Here is a 20,094-nt window from a genome sequence, read left to right as displayed (position 1 = left end):
TTTATTCAATTTTAATTTCTAAAATGAGTGTATTGAGTGAATTTGGACCTTATAATCTCATTGTGTCAGTTCGTTAGTTACCGGTACTTAATTACAGTTGAGTAAATGTTTAACTCTGAATTGTTCAAAGTAAATTCATACTAGCCTGCATTATTTAATAGATTCACATTAGCCAATATAAAAAAAGTTTCAAAATATAAAGGTTAACAAATTATTTTTAAATTGTATACAGAAACAGAATTATATAGTTATCTTTTTGTATTAAAATACATTTAGAAACCAAGAATTTAGCGATCTCAGAGGGTGAGTTTTCCTAACTTGTTTTTTTTTTAAAGCACAGCTGCAGGTAGGGCAAGCCGGTGGAAGATTAGGGATCAAAGTTCCGGAAAGTTTTTGCATCTACACGTCTCTCGTTCGGGTTTGGAATTTGATTGAGGCATATATTTCTAGTTCCCGATCGGCTTATAAGTCGACACGATTTGTGAAAACGCTCCGGTTTAACAATATTTAGGTTTTTCTTACTGTCATTGGTTAAGCTCAGGCTGCACTGACTACAAGAATATAAATTGTACCAGTCCATATGCAAAATTGCACTTTCTGGATAGATTTTGCTGACTCGCTGAGAGCACAGCCTTTACAATTTTTAAATTTTATGGATTTTAACATAGATATGTTTTTGGGCTGAATACAACATTTTTTTTTCCAGCTGATTTTTCTAACCATTTTGTATATAATGCTTTGCTTATCGCCATAGAAATTTTGTATATCAATAAAATAAGATACAATATATATTGAAAATCAATCTTTAGTTCTTAATTTATTCAGTTCTTAACAAAATATAAAAAGTGACTAGATATTTTTCCACTGCACTTTTTTATACCCAAAAACATATCAATAATTCCTCAATTTTCCATGAAGATGAACAATATCTAATAGAATGCTGGTTTTTTTATCTCTTATATACCGCTTTCTAATATAAATCAGTGAGTACAAGTAAATACGATGTCATACTTTGTATAATGATTAATCTTACAACTTATTATTGTGCTTCATGTTTTTTTTTTTTTTGATAGCCATTTAAAACAGAAAATAATGAAAACAACGAAATTTCCAAACTTTCGACATTTATCGATAATTTTCTGATTTTATTGTTCATCCTATCAAATTATAGACCACTTCCAATACTTGAAACGATTATATTATTGGTAAATGTGGGCGATAACCAAAAAACAAGCCGTTTATATCGAATTATTAATCTGTGGCTTGTGCATAACACTAAACGACTTTTCACAGGTGGCCTATCTAACAGAGATAAATATAACATTGTGTGTATTATTTTATACATTTGGAAATTACATCCTTAGTTTGGTTATTATTAATATTTATTACAACTAATATATATAAATTTTTGTTAAAAATACATTACCTATTGATTTTATAGAGGAAAAAAATATGATTATTTATTAAAGGGGAAATAATGCCAAAAAATCGGTATTGATAATAATGTGAAACACAAAGAACATCCATAATCACCGGATCGATGAAAAAACACCAACTCAACACGCTGACGATCGGATATACATTGTAAATATTTACCTTTTTACAATAATTAATCGAGCTCCACTGGAAGACATCCAAACCACACCTACTCAAGGTTTAATGTCTTGGAGGCGTACAATTGTTGTTGCCCTAACTGTGATACAATCAAGTAAAATACTAAAATCGGCCTCGTACAATCTGGTGAAAAATTAGATTTATTTGTTGAAAGATCAGCTATACGAGAATAACCTTACACGTTACGTACACTTATATCGTATACCCACCCTTTATTATATTATTATTATTTTATATATTATTATAATATAAAATTGAGTTCATTGAAAAAAAAACAATCCTAGGATAATGTTTTATGATGATCAAAGATTACGCATGGTTTTATAACAAGATTTTTTTATAAAGTGTTAATATAATGATTTGAATTTTTATGGAATATACAATAACAAATAGGTAGGTGCTATTGAAGTGAAACTGCTTCACGGAGAGTACACAACACCGAAAAATTTGAGACAAAATTATGCTCGCGACATGAAATTTAAAGCGGTATCAACTAAATGTGAAAAATAGTTTTATTTTTATCAAAATGGTCACTATTTAATACTGTTGAGTTTTCTATACTAATTCAACTTATATACCCATAATATAATATTACATATTATGTATAATAATTAATAGTATATATTGTATATATAATAATAAATAATATACATACATACATAAGCGTATATTATAATTCGTATTATTATCTATTTAGATATTTTAATAATTATGTGATAATCACGAAATCACGGAAATAATAATAATTATAAATATCAAAACTATTGCAAGTTGAATCTACATAATCATTTTTTTTTAGCTACCATAAACTTACAACTATTGTAACTATCATGCCTTTAGAATAAGAAAATGAACCAGAATGAATAAAATAAATAAATCCCCATCAAAGCGTGCTTGCACACACACACACTCAGTTTTTTATTTTTACTGTCATTTATGATCTATGTGTATATAATGTGCACACAATATGGATATGACTCGATATCGATCTACATAATATGTGCTTGAGGTTTTATGTTTAACTTGTGCAATGAAATACTGAAAAAATATTATTGAGTAACTATAAATAATTACTGTTATAATTATCTGTTTAATATATTAAATACGAATTAGGCGTTATTGTGTTAAATGGATTATTTTACATAAAGTGTAATGATGTTCAAAACGAAATTTTCTTCCATCAAGATTTCATTAGGTACATACCGACCTAGATCGATCTTCAAAACCATTATATAGATATGATTTCGATAATAAATTACAAATTAAAAGATTAATCACAATTTAAAAAAAATGTCTTTTATTTCAATTTGGATTTTTGGTTGATTTTAAATCGTAAATGTATTGATGAGTCGTATTGTTTTTGTTCATAGAAATACAATATGTACCCAGAGTACATTATTATTTATTAAGCATTGTTCCGATGCGCAAAGGTACCATTGAAATGAGAAATCATGCATGTTCTATTGTTGTTCAGTTATAAATTTAATTACCAGTGTATGCTAAAACAAAATTATAGATGTTTTAAAGGCTGTTTTTTACACGCTTTTTTTCACAAATTTTACCTATACCTACCACTTTTACGCACAATATGAACGGTGCCATTTCATTAACAAGGTACGGGTATACCCGTTGCATCACAAAAACAGTCAAGTCGATTTGTGGTCGAATAGGATTGGTGCGTGAAATCCCTACGTGGACGGCTCTGTTATGATGGTGTTGGTGTGGAGTGGAAAGTTGAGCGTGAAGAGTTTCTATTGTTTGTACGAATCGGTTAGACAGGTCACGTTTTTAATTCGCATTTTCCTATTTGACAGTTTAATGGCTGATAGAGAAACGGCAATCAGTTGCCGCAAAAGAATTGAGACTAACGATTGGGACTTTAAAATTCGTCCAAACCAAACAGGAAAACGCGTCATAGACAAACGTTATTTGATTTGAAGTGGCCCAATATAGAACAAGTATTATACACACGTGTATCGCATATTTTTTTTTTATTAATTAGCTTTTAGTCGGTAACTAAAATTATTTAATTAATTCAATATAGTATATGGTTGTTGATTATATGACAAAATGTGATACACTATAATGAATAGGTATATAATAATATCGTCAAGATAATAAAATATTAGCAGTTTTGCCAAAAATAATAAAATTCTATCTCAAAAAGTTTTGTAGATTTTATCTTGCACACAATACATTGTTTAAATTTTAAATAATTGATATACAATTTTAAAGGGGTTGTGACTCTTTAGTAATGGGGGTGAAAACCTCAGGTGTCGGATAGGTCAGTTTGAGTAAACGAGGGGTTGGCGAGAGAAGAGAGTAGTGGTGGGGAGCCCTCAAGTATATTATAACATTTATGTCGAACAATCATGTCACAATATAAAATATTTATTGCTCACTCGATCTTTTAATTGATAATTGAATAAATATTATTTAATATTCATGAATTGGTTTTTCAACATTTAGGTACACAATATTTTTTTCTAAACGCATTTGGAATGAAATGAAATAATTTATTATCTGTCAAGCTTCAGTCATTAATTCGAGCATTTTGGTAAAGAGTAAATGTTTAGTGGGTATATAATAATATAAGCATTTTATATACATTATATTAAAGATTTTGAGAGTTTCTGTTAGTACCATATTTGGCTGTTAAGTAAAATTATAATACATGTTTTAATTATTTTAATTTTCTTAATTCTAGACTAATTGTTGTTATTTGTACTAAGAAAATATATTTAATATACCGACAGTAGTCTAGTTCTTAAGAAGAATCATTGATGTTTTGAAAGACAAAATCATCTATACTTAATCTTATCATTTTTATTTAATATTTTGTGCTGGTTGAATTGTCAATGGTCAATAGATATATTATATAATGTCAATTATGAACACTATGTCTTATTTTAGACTTTTGGACCAATATAATATACTATAATTCTTATTTTTCATTTATTATTTTTATTATTTTTTGTCTGAGAGGATAAAACTATTTAAGTTAAGTACCTAGTCTATTTAAACCCATATGAATGTGTTGTTAGGATTTTGGGATTTTGGGATTTTGGGATTTTGGGATTTTTGGATTTTAGAATTTGATAATATATTTTATCACGCTGTAAAAATGTGTGTTCATTTTCTATTTGACTGACAAAAATCAATTTGAACAAAATTAATAGAATTAAAAGAGGAGAGAGTTATTGGGGGCCTATGTTTATTAATTCATAATATTATACAATTTTAAAATTATTTTATTGTGCTTATAGAATCAATAAAAACGTTGAATATTGTGATTTTTTAAATTTAAACTTGCGTACCTTGCGTACCTATACTAATCCGAGACTTAACCATTTTTTAACTAAATTCAAATCATCTAACTCCCTTAAACATATGTACATGAACATCGGTCAATCAAAAATAAAATAACTAGGTAGTGTCAAAATAGCTAAATATATAAAACTTAAATTTCATTGTAGACAGCTTATACGTAGTTCTATGCTGTCCGTTATGAATTTATACAGAAAGTTGTAAACGTATGTCTTTTATGCAGCTGGTTTTATATGAATTACATGAACTAATTTAGGTATACATGATAAACATGGTAACAAAGGATGCTCAGAGACTTTATTATTATTTATTACATTTATTGAAGATATTTTAGTTCATTTACTATAATTCTTAATATTTACCTAATTCTCATTTTAAAATCTAGAGAGTTGATTATCATTTATTATTATAGAACCAACATAATATTGAGATGTTCTTTATATTGTATGATCACAATGGCCCGGAAATTTCGAAAATAGAGTGCGGAGTAAGGCGTGCTTCACTTAATAGAATTATGCTAATTGTGTTACCAGTAGGTAACAATCGTTTGATTGTTGTATTAGGCCTTTGGCATTTCTAAATAGAATAGATTTAGGATGAAGGGTAATTTTATGTTTATTTATCATTTTTGGATGTAATAAGTTTATTGATAATAGCAAAAGGATATTTAGACATTTAAGAGATAATAATATGTTTGAATAGGAAGATGAATAACGTTAGGAGTGATTATTTGCATTTTAAAGTTTACTTTGAGATTTATATTTAGGAAGAGCCGGAGTTCAGTTTGAAGAAGTATTTAAAATATTTACATTAATATTAGTAAATTGGTGGACAAGGTTTTTTTGGTGTTGCAAATTTATTTTTGATTGCAGACTTGATTAGAATCTTTTGTGACGTGGTCATCTCGGTAGTTTGGAGGATGTCTATTGGACCATTTATTGTGCAGTTGTTTTACCCCTTAACGAATGCATAATAGAGGGAGGTGGTTAAGATTTGATGCGACCATACTCTTGACAACAGTGACATTTTACTGTTTATTTATTGGCATAAGGCTCCTTGATTTTGCTTATGGTGTAGTATAAACAATTGATTTTAAAGATGTCATTGATATTAAGGACATGCATTGGATGGTCAAAGAAACTGGGAAAAGAAGTTAAGTGTTTAATAGAAGATAAGTTATATTTATGGATGTATGACCATGGGATAGTATTTAATTACTAATTTTATTGTGGTAGTGTGTAAATGATTTCTTAGTACTATACCATGTACTCAGTCTTTTTTGATTGATAAGTGTGGACGTCAGCTTTGTTAAATTAAAGGTATTTAATAACTGAACAATACAACTTTGCTTAATTGGTAGAAAGAAAACACAATTTCATGAACATTTAAAGGAAAATATTACAAAAATAGTTTAAGTCGGTGACTACACGAAGGAAGATTTTGTGAGGTGGCTCTACTTCTATGTTTGGACCATAATTCCATGTGGGTGTTTGGTTATCGCAATTTATGGGAGTCTTAAGATCATAATATGAAAACAAAGAGAAGAGATATTTTAAGATGTATTGAGGTTTAATGCTATTTTTTAACGAGTAGACTTGTTTGATGATTGGGATGACAACATTTGACCTTAATACCCACAACAGGGATCGCGGTGAATTGAAGGCCAGGATAATTGATCGCCGAACAAACATAAGGAAATAGTTATTTTATTACATTACATATTATCGCATATTATCCATAAAATAGGTACCAACTCTTATTTATTTATTTTTAAATAACGCTCAAGATATTATATTGATACGAAATGACAATTGATTAAATTATAAAAAAAAAAAATCAAAAATATTATTAATTCACCGGATACCCCACAAAAGTAAGGAATCCAATATCTATTATTTTGTTTGGATTGAGGATGGTTAACTGGGAGTGTGATTTCAAACAATTTGTAGACGAAATGTTTGCATTTTAAACAAAGTTTTAGAATATTTATCTGCCATTTTATACGTGATGGTTTGAAAGTATAGCATGAGGTAACAGCAATCAGCCTCGGCTATAAAATAGTAGTAAATACTAATCTAAGTATAATCAGTAACAGTAATTAAAGAGTAATAAACTTGGTTCACCAAATTTGAACTGCCGAAGGTCCTTTGCGCTATCAATATACGCGTAGTATAGCCGGCTGAATTGCTGGCACTTTATTGATTAAGTTGGGTTTTTTGAGAAAGAAAACGGAAACAAACTTTAGAAAATAAAAACATAAATTAAGTGCAATTTTTCAGTAACTCTGAGCTACGAAAAATATTAGATCAATAAATCGAATGTTAAGACACCAATCACTACAAACATCATCTAAATGTTTACATTAATAATTAAGGATATCAATTTTAATAAATATTATACTATTAAGTAATACATTGGTATACATAAGTTATAATAATATTATCCTATCCATTCAGATTTAACAAAGAATATTATTATTGTTTCGTTGAAATTATTTATAACCTGACCATAAGTAATTTATTTTTGTATGTAAACGAAAATAATACTAAATAAAACAAATTAAATTTTCAAAAAATGTATTTTTAAATCTCGATAAAATAAAGTACCTTAATATTATACAATATACATTATTATTTAAATTAATCGTATTTTAAAAAGTACTGTACGATATCACGTATTTTATGTATTATACCCGTTCATATAAAATCATTTTATAAAATTACCTTTTAAATCTAGTTTAATCCTTCTCAGCGGACATATTCAATAATATTAAATGTACGGAAACCAAATTGACTTTTAAATAAATTAAACTGAACATAATTGTTTATTAGGCAATAATATATTATAATTATTGTAGATACGTTTTCCATCAGTTAAAATATCGTAGTAGTTCGGCTTATATTTTTACACTAGTCTTCTATATAGTCAGTATTTTTTAAGACAGCAATAACCCCTATACAATTATTTACATACTAATTTTAAATTAAGTTACTATCGAAAATATAAAATAAATGTACTGTAAAATTGGCAATCAAAATTCTGGTTAATACTACCTAGGTAATAATTAATGAATATAAAATAATTAAATATTACTACAATTCGCTAAGTTAAAAAATATATTTATTTAGTAACTATAAATTATGGATTTTTTCTTTAACGGGCACTAAAACTTGCCTAAATCAAGATACTGGCAAGGGCTCTAAATTTACTTAAATTTTTTTCTAAAAAAATAATATAATAATAATGTAATATAATATAATATTTTGAAATTTTCCAAAAAAAAAGTTTAATTTAATTTAAAATTTTTAATACCCAGTATTAAAAAATAAAAATAAAAAATGTATAGGTAGGTACTGTATTTGCCACAAAATTAAATATATTATATATAATTATAAATTAAATTTAAAAAAAAAAAAACTATAAAATGTTTAGAAGATTGAAAGTCATTTAATTTGTCAGGCCATTCTTTTACAACTAGTATACCATGGTAAAATATAATAATCGAATCATGGATATATAGCCATATAAATATATAATAATATGTTATAGATTATTGTGATACGGATGTCAGTGTGTTTAAAAAATATTTCAAATTATCTTCGTTTCTGGGTATTGCTTTTCTACTATCTTTCATATGGAAAGTTTAGATTTATGTTTTAAATTATGAATACTTTTTTTTTCTATGGAATTCTCGATATTTTGAATTATAAATAACCTTTTTTTAACCCTTTAATTTAAATACCCGAAATTGTATGCTAATTGTTATACACTGCGAAATACGATAAGCGATGATAAAAATGTTAATGGTCATAAAACGTTCGTCTGAAATCCTGTAATTGGACCGTTCTAATTACTTGCATATCCTTAACTACCATTTATGTAATAGAGAACTTGTATCAGATTGCAAACCATTTAACGCAATAATTATCACCTTATCCGGTGACATGGATTTGTACATAAGCTATTTATAGTGTGTGGCCGATAAAGAATTGTTAAAAGTTACTTCGGATTATAATTGTAATAAATATTGTACATGTTTTTCAACAATATTCTAAAGTAATTTTTAAATTATTATTTAAATTTTTTTTATTTTATTCAATCAAATATGACAAGATTAAAAAAAAATATTATTAACCTACAATTTTATTTCTATACCTTGACAGGCAAGTAACAATATGCATTTCATAATATTAATTTCAAATGTGAGCTGTAATAATTTTGAGTCCAAAGTGATACAGCAAACATTGATTTTTTTTAATAAAAAAATAAATATTTAAATTGCGTGCACTTATCAGTGTTTATGTAATTTTAGGTTCATTTGAATCATAATAAAATATTCTTTATAGATAACATAATGTGTTACTAGTTACTTATGACAAATTATAATTAAAATGAAATATATTTTATCAAATAAAGAGATGTTTGATGTTAATTGTACATCCATGCCCAATATGCTTTAATATCATTATTCATTTTAAAAATATTACTGACAGTTTATATATATATATATCAATGTATAAATTAGTATAATGTATATCATATAGATACAGTAAGTATATACAAACTTAATTTTATGAGAATTTATATTTTTAAATTGGTATGAAAATAAGAAAGACTTGGAATCCGAATTCTAATAATATACTATTAATAGGTTTTTCAACGGTCTTCTTTATTGAATAGTAAAATACAAGTCAATGTTTCGTTTTTTTTACATGACATCGGTTTACTCATTATTCCTGCATTTTAAATGTTGGCTCTCTTAAAGGTTACGTACCATTTATTTATTCTACTGAAGTAGGGAAATAAATTCTATATAAAATGAATAATATTTTTTGTCAAATGTTCCAATACATCTTCTCAACTATTATCTAATTATGAAGTATTCTGGGTATTCAATAAATCACTAAATTTTATAATTTAACGTACTCTAATATATACCTAGTTAATAAATTATCCATTAAATATAAATTTAAACAATTGTACATAGTACAAGTTTGGTAAATTATTAATAAAGTATAGTAAATATATTAGTGTTATCTGTAGTTTACTTTTGTGAAAAAGTCTCAATATATTATAAACTGGCAAATTGGACTGATAGAAACATGGCAAAAACACTGACGTATATGAAAATAATCTACAACTTTGAGGTAACTTTAAGCACGTTTACCCAAATAAATAAATTTTACTTTAAAAAGATTATAAGTTAGAGTAGTATAATAACGTATTTATACAAAAAGTTTTCGGCAATTAACATTACTATTAGCATATTCTCCCATTTAAATATAATAATCTGGCAATTATAAATTTAAACTTGAATAATTTTTATTATCTAAATAGAAAATAAATGCGTAGGTTTATACATTTTTAAATTTCAAGTTATATAATATTTAATAAAGTATTATGTAACACTAATTTGACGTAGAATAAATTTAATAAAAACTTATGTTGTGTAATTCAATCACTCAAAATAATGTAAATTTATATAATATTTTGGGCTAAATTTGTGTTTATATTTGTAAATTTAAACAATCGACTTAATATCATTTCATTCCAATCGTTTATTTTAATTTCAGTATCTATATTTTTTCATATACCATAAATTGGTGCAGCTTTAATAAATTGTTTTGATTTTTTGTTAATTTACTAGTAGTTTTTTTAATACTCATGTTACAGATCTGAAAATAATGTAGTTGCTTCAAGTGCTATTTTACCAGCTTTTATTTTCTAATGAACAGTTTTTTCTATATTATATTTTTACAGTAGCTATCAGAGTTATACGGCATTTGTGGTGACTTTGATTCTTCTAACCACAAATTTAATAGATAATACAAAATACAACATTATTTGTAAGTTGTAACCACTTCTAATTATAATATTTAACACTCATCAGTCATTGCTAAATAAAATATAAAAATGCCACTGTGGAATTTATAATCCACTTATTTTAATAACAATTATTGTGTTTAAAAGTTAATTATTATTTTTGTTTTCGGAAATATGTAACTATATTGCTTAATTGCATGATCAAATACCTACACATTGTACATTGTCTTGTCTACCTTACCCTGAACACAATAACCTATATTTTACCAAATTTTGTTCTTTATTCTTCTCATAATATTAAATTTATTTTCTATAAATTGCAAGGTGTCTAATATTTTTAAGATATTTAAAATTATGAATTAGAAAAACATGTACCCAATACGCATGCATGGAAAAATACAGTGCGATACCCTATCTGTATTGCAGTTACCATACGTTTTCCCAGTTTATTATTTTCACCAAAACAAATATTCATAATTAATTTTCTTTGAGTAGGTATTTGAAAACTTTTAATATTTTGAAATATAGATGTATAGCTCTATGTATATAAGTGTGTTGAATAGTGGGTTGTGCCTATGCAATAAATATACATAATATTTAGTTATATTATATACTTTCATAATATTAGGTATTATGTCGATTTTGGATTGCTACAAGTGACAGCACATAAACAGACGATGGACAGTTATACATTTTTAAGTAGATAAAAAGTGTATAATATTTCATATTTAATAGATAATATAGTACCTAATAAGTGATAAGTGATAACGATATAATGATCACTCGTTAGTGGTCGATCGATGATAATTTAAGTTTTGTCATTCATGATTTGTTCAGTCATTTTGTGTTGGACGGAGATTGCCATTTGCTAAACTTGGTCTTGGCCGAAAAGTGAAATCTTCCCCCCCCCCCCCCACAAATAAAAAGATAGGTAAATTTCAAAATCCAGATAAGGTAGTAACCTAGAAGTCACTCAACGTACAAGGAAAAAGGATTGTCGCTACATTTTTTTAGAACAATAGCATACAATATATCGCACTATAAATGTATTACATTTTAATTGACTTGTTATTATTTTATTGATTTTTCTATAATATGCATGATACCACCTATATCATAATATAATATAAATATTTTAAAATAATGAAAATTCATTTACCGGAGATTAGATGGGTACAATAACTTAATGGTAATAATCATCTTTTTTCCCTTTAAAAAGTCAACAACGATTTTTAAATTTAAAAATTAACAATAAACCATTTTAGAAATTTATAATTAAAAATGGTTTAATCATTTAAACTTCTAAGTAACATAACATCAGTCATCAATTTTTTTTATTATTTTCTCTAAATACGACCTTATGAAACTTTTGTTTATGTTTGGAATTAGGACATTTTGTTTGTGCAGAAAATGCATTATGCATGTATTATTTTACAGTTAAAAACGGACAAAGAAATATTAAACAAATCAGCTGTTTGAATTTGAAAGTACATTTTACATTTTATGTTTCCTTCCTCCATTATAATAAGGCAATACATAAAAAAAAAAAATAATTCATAAAATTGTTCTAATACATTCTAAGCGTATGTCAAATAATATGAAACAATTGATGGATGTAGTAAAATATAAATACATTTGTTGATTAAAAAATTATAGTTTATGAATTTTAAGGGATGTGTAATTAATAATTACTATTTATTTGTTTTACAAAAACTATATTTGCTTCCAGAATTTAAACAAAATATTATTATTTATACCATTATAATATTATCATCACTATTATTTTATATTACCCTACAAAACACCAAGCTCATTGTTAAAATAATTAATTAAATATTTATTGTATACATTTGTAACCATACTCTAAATCTTTTTTTATTGAATGCAACTTCTATGTATTTAGGAAATATTGTTTAATATCGTAATGTTCAAACGCTTTTTTAATGTCCTAAATATTTTTATTCTTAAAATGTGTAATGGTAATAGCTCAGTTATCAAAGCGGCCTTTTTTTTCATGATCGAAAAAAAACAAAATATGTCATGTCTTATCTTCAAACTTTAAATATAAAACTTTATTATAATTTTTCATTTTGAATTTCACCGGAAATACGTTGTATGTGACTTGTATATACTAAAGTCAGGAGTTGACTCCATGTTTTAATGTGTGAAATGTACATATTTGCGGATAATATTGGTGATTATATCATAGTTTACATAGGTACTTTAAGAAAATTAAAAAGTTTTCGAGAGTCTTACATTGTTTTTAAGATAACTTAAGATTTATTTTATTAGAACATATGACTTTATAATTCTCAGCCCTGTCAAATGGCTCAAACTTCGTTGTCGACATATTTTTATATATTTTTGTTTCGGTTGCTTTAATCTACCAAAAGTATGAAACGTTCTCACTGCCAAGTTATCCCAAGGAAATTATAAATGGTCAGTTGTACTAATACTGTTTATATACCTAAAATATACGTTAAGTAGTCTTTTTGTGGTTTATTCGAAACCATGATTTACACTAGTACAAACTTAAACATAAACAAAATTTGCTCTATGTTAAATTAAACTTTAAGTTAACAATTTGTTTCATTTGGTTTGGATCCATGTAAGTCAAGAATGATATTCACAAACAAAAACTTGAAACACTGTTCGAACAGTATTATTGTTTTTTGTTAGTACACCACTTGCGGATTGTGAATAGAGCATCTTTGAAGTTTCTTTTTTTAAGGGTAATTAACATTTCTTGTAAAATATTTTATTTCAGTGCAACTGCTGACAAACTGCTTTTAATATAATCTTGAAAAGTATTTTATTTTATACTTACAAGTAGCTTCTATAAAACATAACGTCAGAGACTATAATAGAAAAGAAAACTCACCAAATGCTTTTATAATTAGTGATGTTGTGATTAGAGAGCTAAAAACTGAAAGTCATCGTTTAAAAATTTCATTACTTATTTATGTGTTGTATTTAAGGCAAGAAATAATAATTTACTATTATCATTATGGATATTTAACTTGTATACAGCTTCACTATCAAAAATCAATACACAGAAATAAACGAGAGGTAAATACCTAGCCAATGAGGTCAGTGACGTACAAGTGGTTGTGTGTGGGGGAGATTGAGTTAAGGCCCCCCTTATATTTTTTTACTATACGTGTAGGTATATAAAAATTAACACAATTTAAATGAAATTTTGATATTTATACATATTATATATTGTTTTTTTTTTAAATTTAACCCCTCACATTGAAAATATCTGTGGACGCCACTTAACAAGATTGTTATTCGAATATCTTTATGTAAGATACCTTTAATATCCTGTATTAGCGTAATGGCATCCCTAGTCCGCAAAATCTTTTTTTTTTTCGTATTTACTATACTGAGTTTATGTATGTTTAGATCCTAGCTCAAAAAAATAATAAACGAATAATTAAAATTAATTTAGACAACAGTTTGCACTTTAAAATTGCAATAACTGAGGTGAAATTGAATGTTTATGAAATAATAGCAGTTATTGCACTCTGGGATTCAGAATACCTTAGAGAACGCTAGACCCGCATGACGTGTTGTCTCCGTCTTACAAATGTACAACATGTTTTGAGCGGGACAACTATTATACTTCTTCAGCCAGTCGCGTGTATCATTAAAAAAAACTAGTGTTGCTCAAATTATAACCTACCCCTCATAATATTGCTATAATACCGACCTATAAAATGTTCTATTTTGTATTTTCATTTAATTATAATTTATCAACAATTATTGGTTGGTGCTATCGGATTACTAATCAACATGATGGTTACGTGGGCGCGGGTTAGCACTTACTTCAAGGGTAACTGTTATTGTTCCAAATATGTTTTGCCAATTTTGTGGAAAATACGAAGCGATTTTGCTACAAAGTTAAAATGAATTGGCCATTAAGGTCTCAGACATAAAGTCAGACCACTGACCAAATCACTATATAACATGCACTTCAATACGTAAATGTATGTGTCGCGTGTCCAAATATTGCCACTGATTAACTCTACGTCATCACCTCAGAATGTGTATGACCATAATATATATAGGTAATGACATTAATAGGCTTGGAAAAAAAATTAAAAACAATAATAATAACTCACGTTTATAAATCGACCTGGGTCGTCCTCCACTAATTGGCGGGCAATGTCCTTACACGATTTTCTTGAAGGTATTGGCACTTTTCCGTCATCTTCCCAATATCTGCTAGGAGAGTGTGCGTATAACGCTGACGGTGTAGCATGAGTAATCCGAGTATTGGTCACTAGCCCGGTTGATTTACCTGAAACGAAAAAATTTATAAAAATACAACGCCTGCAATTTAAATGCATAATATTGTTGCTATTTGTTCTCGTTAACTCATAAATAATATGTGTATGCAGAATTCACTATAAATATATGTTAGGTATACAAGTAATTGTATGAGTTATTTTATATTTAAATTTTAAATAGTCAACAATAATAAAAAAAAAGTCTCACTACTTTGAACAAATCGACGTAGTATCTATAAAATAATTTAAATTTTGGTAAAGTGCCAGGTTTCTAAGTCTATGATCGATGGGAATTCGATAATATTAATATAAAGGAATACAATGTGTCTTTAAATGTTTTTAATTATCACAAAATATACTAAAAATATACTATTATGGCTTTTGTAACAAAAGGTATATACTTATTTTACTTTAACGGCTAAATGTGATATTTTTTGGGGGAATATCAAGTATCCAAACGTTGTGTGGATTTTGAATAAAAGTAAAATCGCCCAACTCGCCATATTAAAGATTTCTATTTTCGTTTGTTTTATTTTTTAATACAAAATACGAGGGTATATTTAGAGCGATTCGCCAATCATGCTCACCCCTATTTAATTTCAATAATAAATTTATTCAAAATCTAGTTTTTGAACATTTTAAATAAACCTACGCTTTAATTACCATATCATTTTCGGATTCTTTAGATTTGTTGTACCACCTAATGAATGTTCTGTAGGGATTTAAACTTCTGTCTTTTTAAAATAAGAACACCACTTTCAAGTATGAGTTATTCAGTGGATAATTTTCCTGAAAAATTGGAAGTATCAGAATAAAATTTAACTTTGTGTTCTAAGGATAAAAGGTCTATGGTATAATGGTTTAATAAGATACGGGGGTTATGATGATTTGATAATTTTAGTTTAAAATCCATCTATTTTAGTCATTTATCTATCAATATTATTAATTTCTAAAATTGGCTTAAGTATAATAAATACTAGATCCAACTTTACAACTTGTTTACATTTTTGTAAAACTATTCTTCTAGACTATTATCTTCAGTTCAAACATACTCGTGAAACTAGTTCGAATTTTGAATTAGGTTGATAAAAATTAAAAAAAAAATTATCCATAGAATAGTTTACAGTAAAAACAAGGGGGGGGGGGGGTCACATTTGAAAAACAGAAATTTGTTTCTCCACAGGACACTGCCTAAGTAATAAAAATAAATAAAATGATTCGAAAATGTGGTCGTTGAGTGTATTTAAAAATTTAAAAAATCAGAATTTGAACAATTTCATTATTTAAGGAAAAAATAGGAGTGAATATTCTTGGTAAATCACCATATTATATACTCATTCAGCAGAGTAAACATTCTGATACACAATGATATTTATAGTGTTTCCCCTTATTGCAACTTAAAGGTTATTGAATTTCATATTTCATATTTACAGTTGTATGTGTTTGATTTGTTCACTACCTAGTAAGACTAGTAGTAATTATTAGTTTGTTGAGTTAGTTCATTCTCGTTCAGTCGTTCATTGAAGAAGGATTTTGCTGAGACAATGGTTCCTTTTTATATTTTATCACACAGCTTTTTATTATTTATATTTATACGAGTGGAAGGGATTACAATTGAGCGGCGCTGTTTCAGGAAACGGTCGAGGAAAAAATGTATTTTTCACGATGGATAGAAGAGTGGTGAAGGGTGGCATTTTGAAATCTGACCTCAGGCGGAATATTCCATGACACGGCACTGTGACGGTCCGTTGACAATGTCTATCGGAAATCGTAATTTGTAAAGATGTCAGGTATAACAATTATGGTGACTGGTGACATACTGCGATAATGTATTTACTGCTATACAGAGTATATTACAAAGATTGACATATTATAATACGTGATATTATTGTAATAAATATTTTAATCCTACGAGACCGTAGTATGCATGATTAGATATAAATATTTTTTGAAAATAATTTTGTTATACTAAAATTATCGTTTATATTTTATAAATAATAATAATAACTTAGTTGTTTCCCGATTTCCGATAACATGTGTAATAAAATATGAAATACAGACAAAATGTGGCTAAACTGCTCGTTTTTTCTTGTTTAGATAATTAGATATATTCAAAAATATTTTACTCCGAGAAACGGGATCGCAATAGATTCTAACTCAAGATTGTACCTTTGTCCGGAAAGACTTTAAAAACTTCAAAAGAATCTGTATTCAAAAGTAGGTGCCTTCCATATTATTCTGGGCGTTTAATATTATAATATTTTATCAAAGTTATTCTGTCCGACCGTTCACGGGGATGTTATATCCATACGATTGTTCTTTCGACCACAATAATCTTTGTAGGTATTTTGCATTGTTTATAATATGACATGACACTTGTGATGGTATGTTTTTCGATAATATTTTACTATTCAGTTATGTTGTAAGCTCGAAACTAATGGTTTATTTAATTATGGCCCAGAAACCGTACGTTTTTCGTCGCTGGTTGATTAAATCATTTTATTTAGAATCAAAAATGTTCTTAAAATTCTTTTGATGGGTGTATTCAAAAATTGTTTTTTTTAACTAAATTTAGAGTACAGCGATAAATTAATTTAAAAGTATAATAAAACGGACGATAAAATTCTATCACTAGATACCTACTATTTTAGATGCCTACTTTTAGTTATTAGGTATGTTATAGATACTAAAACGTATTAGTTAACAAATTAAAATCAAACTAGTGAAAAATATCATGTTTCTTATTTATTAAAAATGTATTTTTGTCATATATTTTTATTAGTGCTACCGCATACTCGTGTGTAAATAATCCCAAAGTAAATTTTATTCGATTACATTTTTAGTTAAATATGTATACAGCCAATTTAATTTCCAATTTTCAATCGTGGATACAATTTCTAAAACATTTTTTGTACATATGTGATATAAAATATAAGCGCTCCTTATAAAACCATACGAGTATCATAGTTCTTTGAGTTAATGATACTATGTATTGATATGTTTTTAAAATTTTTTTATGATGTATGAATTCTAGTGTTTTAATACCTACGTTTAAAATTAAAGCAACATTATTTTTACATTTTGGTTTGTACCCAATTATTATTCCGTTTGCGGTTTGATTACAAAATGGTTAAGAATGTATCGACATTTCCGTAAATTGTTGAGCGTATAAGCTGGATATGATTTTTCAATGTTTCCTTCATTAAAGAAACAATACATTATATCTGTCTAAAGTTCTGTGGTGATCGGGAAGGGGAGAAACTTGTTATGTTAGGTCAAAGTCGTTCGTTGTTTTTGTTGAATCGTTTTACGGAAATAATTTAGATTGAAAAATAATACTGTGTGAAATGAAGGTTAAAGGACGTTAAATAAAAACTATAGTCAAGAGAAATATATATCATACTATTCTATATAATATGTACTATATAGTACGAAAACCTAAAAGGTCATTGTATCATTCTGATACCAGACATTTTTTTCTTTTTCTTTTATCAAATGGCAATCGATGTGGTCATTTGAGTGAAGGTAATAATTTTGGCAAAAACAATGAATAGTCTGTTTGAGCGACTATCATTAATACCACTTGGGAAAAAAATTATTTTTACCTGCGTAAGATAAAAACCTGATGACTTTGAAGCGAATGTTTTTAAATTATATGGTTCATTATCAATTATTTATCATGTATTTTGTATGTGACTTTTTCTATTGATAATGTACATTACTACACATAATAGTGTATAAATTAATTTAAAAACTATGGGGGGGGGGGGGGGATTGAAAAAATTAAAAATACTCATAAATGTTATAATATTCACACTGTATTACCAACATTAATAGGATTAAGCTCCCAACAGGGTCTAAACAAACTACATTTTGGATCGATTCGCGCTTACACCTCAATAGATATTATGTCAACAATTATATAAAAACTTACAGCATAAGTTTAAAGTTTCAAAAAAAAATTAATTTAAAATATAAATTAAAATTATACTAAATATAAAGTTGAAGTTAGAAATTATGGACTATGTCTTTTAAAGTCTATTTAAATTCTATTTTTAGTCAACCTTTAGTTTTCTTGATTAGCTGATTTATCTGCAACCATATATGACTTTATTTTTCAATTAATAAATTAATTCCCATACAGATGGATGGGATGAGTTCAAAATTGATACAAAGTCAATCATTTATATTATCATTCAACAGACTCTGTTGCAGAGTTGTAAGTTTAGGGGATATTTTTTAAAACAATCACATTTTGTTACTTGAAATATGCTGGTCTTCTTCTATTTAGGTATTCAATCCAAAAGATCTATTCAAAATTATTTGTCAATGGTGTTAAAATGTTTTTGGTTGTGAATTAATTGCCGAGTTCAATAGCTTGTTAAATTAATTTTCTTTAGTCGTCGTTAGTGTGCCTTATTAGTAAGTCTACACTTAAACATAGTATTGATATCACTCGAACATCGAACTTGAGTTCTTAGTCAACGATACGACTTATTGATCCTTAATTTTGGACGTCTCCAAATGCTCAGTGATAGATAAAAAGACGCTCGAAAGTCGATATGTGACTTAAAACCCTTTTAAAGTAATTAACAACATTCGTAAAATCAACCATAATCGTTTTTATATTTTACTGATTCGTTTAAATATTTTTATAGGTTAGATTTCAAAAAATTAATGTATGTATTTTAGATTTTATTTGATGAACAATATTGGAAAAACATTACTTAATTGATTTTCGCACAAAGCGTAAATTTAGTAAAATAAATTTGGTGACGTAGAAAGAGGCCTAAATAGAAAAAACACTTAGTACCCAGTCTTTTACAAAATCAATAAATATAAATAATTTATTTTGATGGTCAATTCACAAGCGTTTAATTCCAATATTACACCCGTAATCCATAGAAAACATAAAGCAGTTTTTTTACGATAACAATATGAAATCGCATAAATTTTAAATGTTCTTATAGAACAATTAATTTAAATTTATGAGTACATTTTTGAATAATTTTTCGACTGTTTCAATACGATGCAAAAT

The 20,094-nt window shown here is 26.9% G+C and overlaps 1 protein-coding gene across 2 annotated transcripts in view; it reads right to left on the bottom strand.

The window, feature by feature from the left end:
• LOC111027938 (alkaline phosphatase-like) overlaps nucleotides 1–20,094 on the bottom strand; it is a 248,615-nt gene that overhangs the window by 70,780 nt on the left and 157,741 nt on the right. For both annotated transcript variants that reach the window (XM_022306441.1, XM_022306442.1), the window contains exon 5: nucleotides 14,889–15,067. In XM_022306441.1, the coding sequence (XP_022162133.1) occupies nucleotides 14,889–15,067 (179 nt within the window). The remainder of the gene's footprint in view (nucleotides 1–14,888; nucleotides 15,068–20,094) is intronic.

This window comes from Myzus persicae, unplaced genomic scaffold (assembly GCF_001856785.1).
Source record: "Myzus persicae strain clone G006 unplaced genomic scaffold, MPER_G0061.0, whole genome shotgun sequence".
Classification (NCBI taxonomy): Eukaryota; Metazoa; Arthropoda; class Insecta; order Hemiptera; family Aphididae; genus Myzus; species Myzus persicae.
Note: the sequence above shows the minus strand (reverse complement) of the source record. Positions and strands in the feature narration are given on the sequence as shown.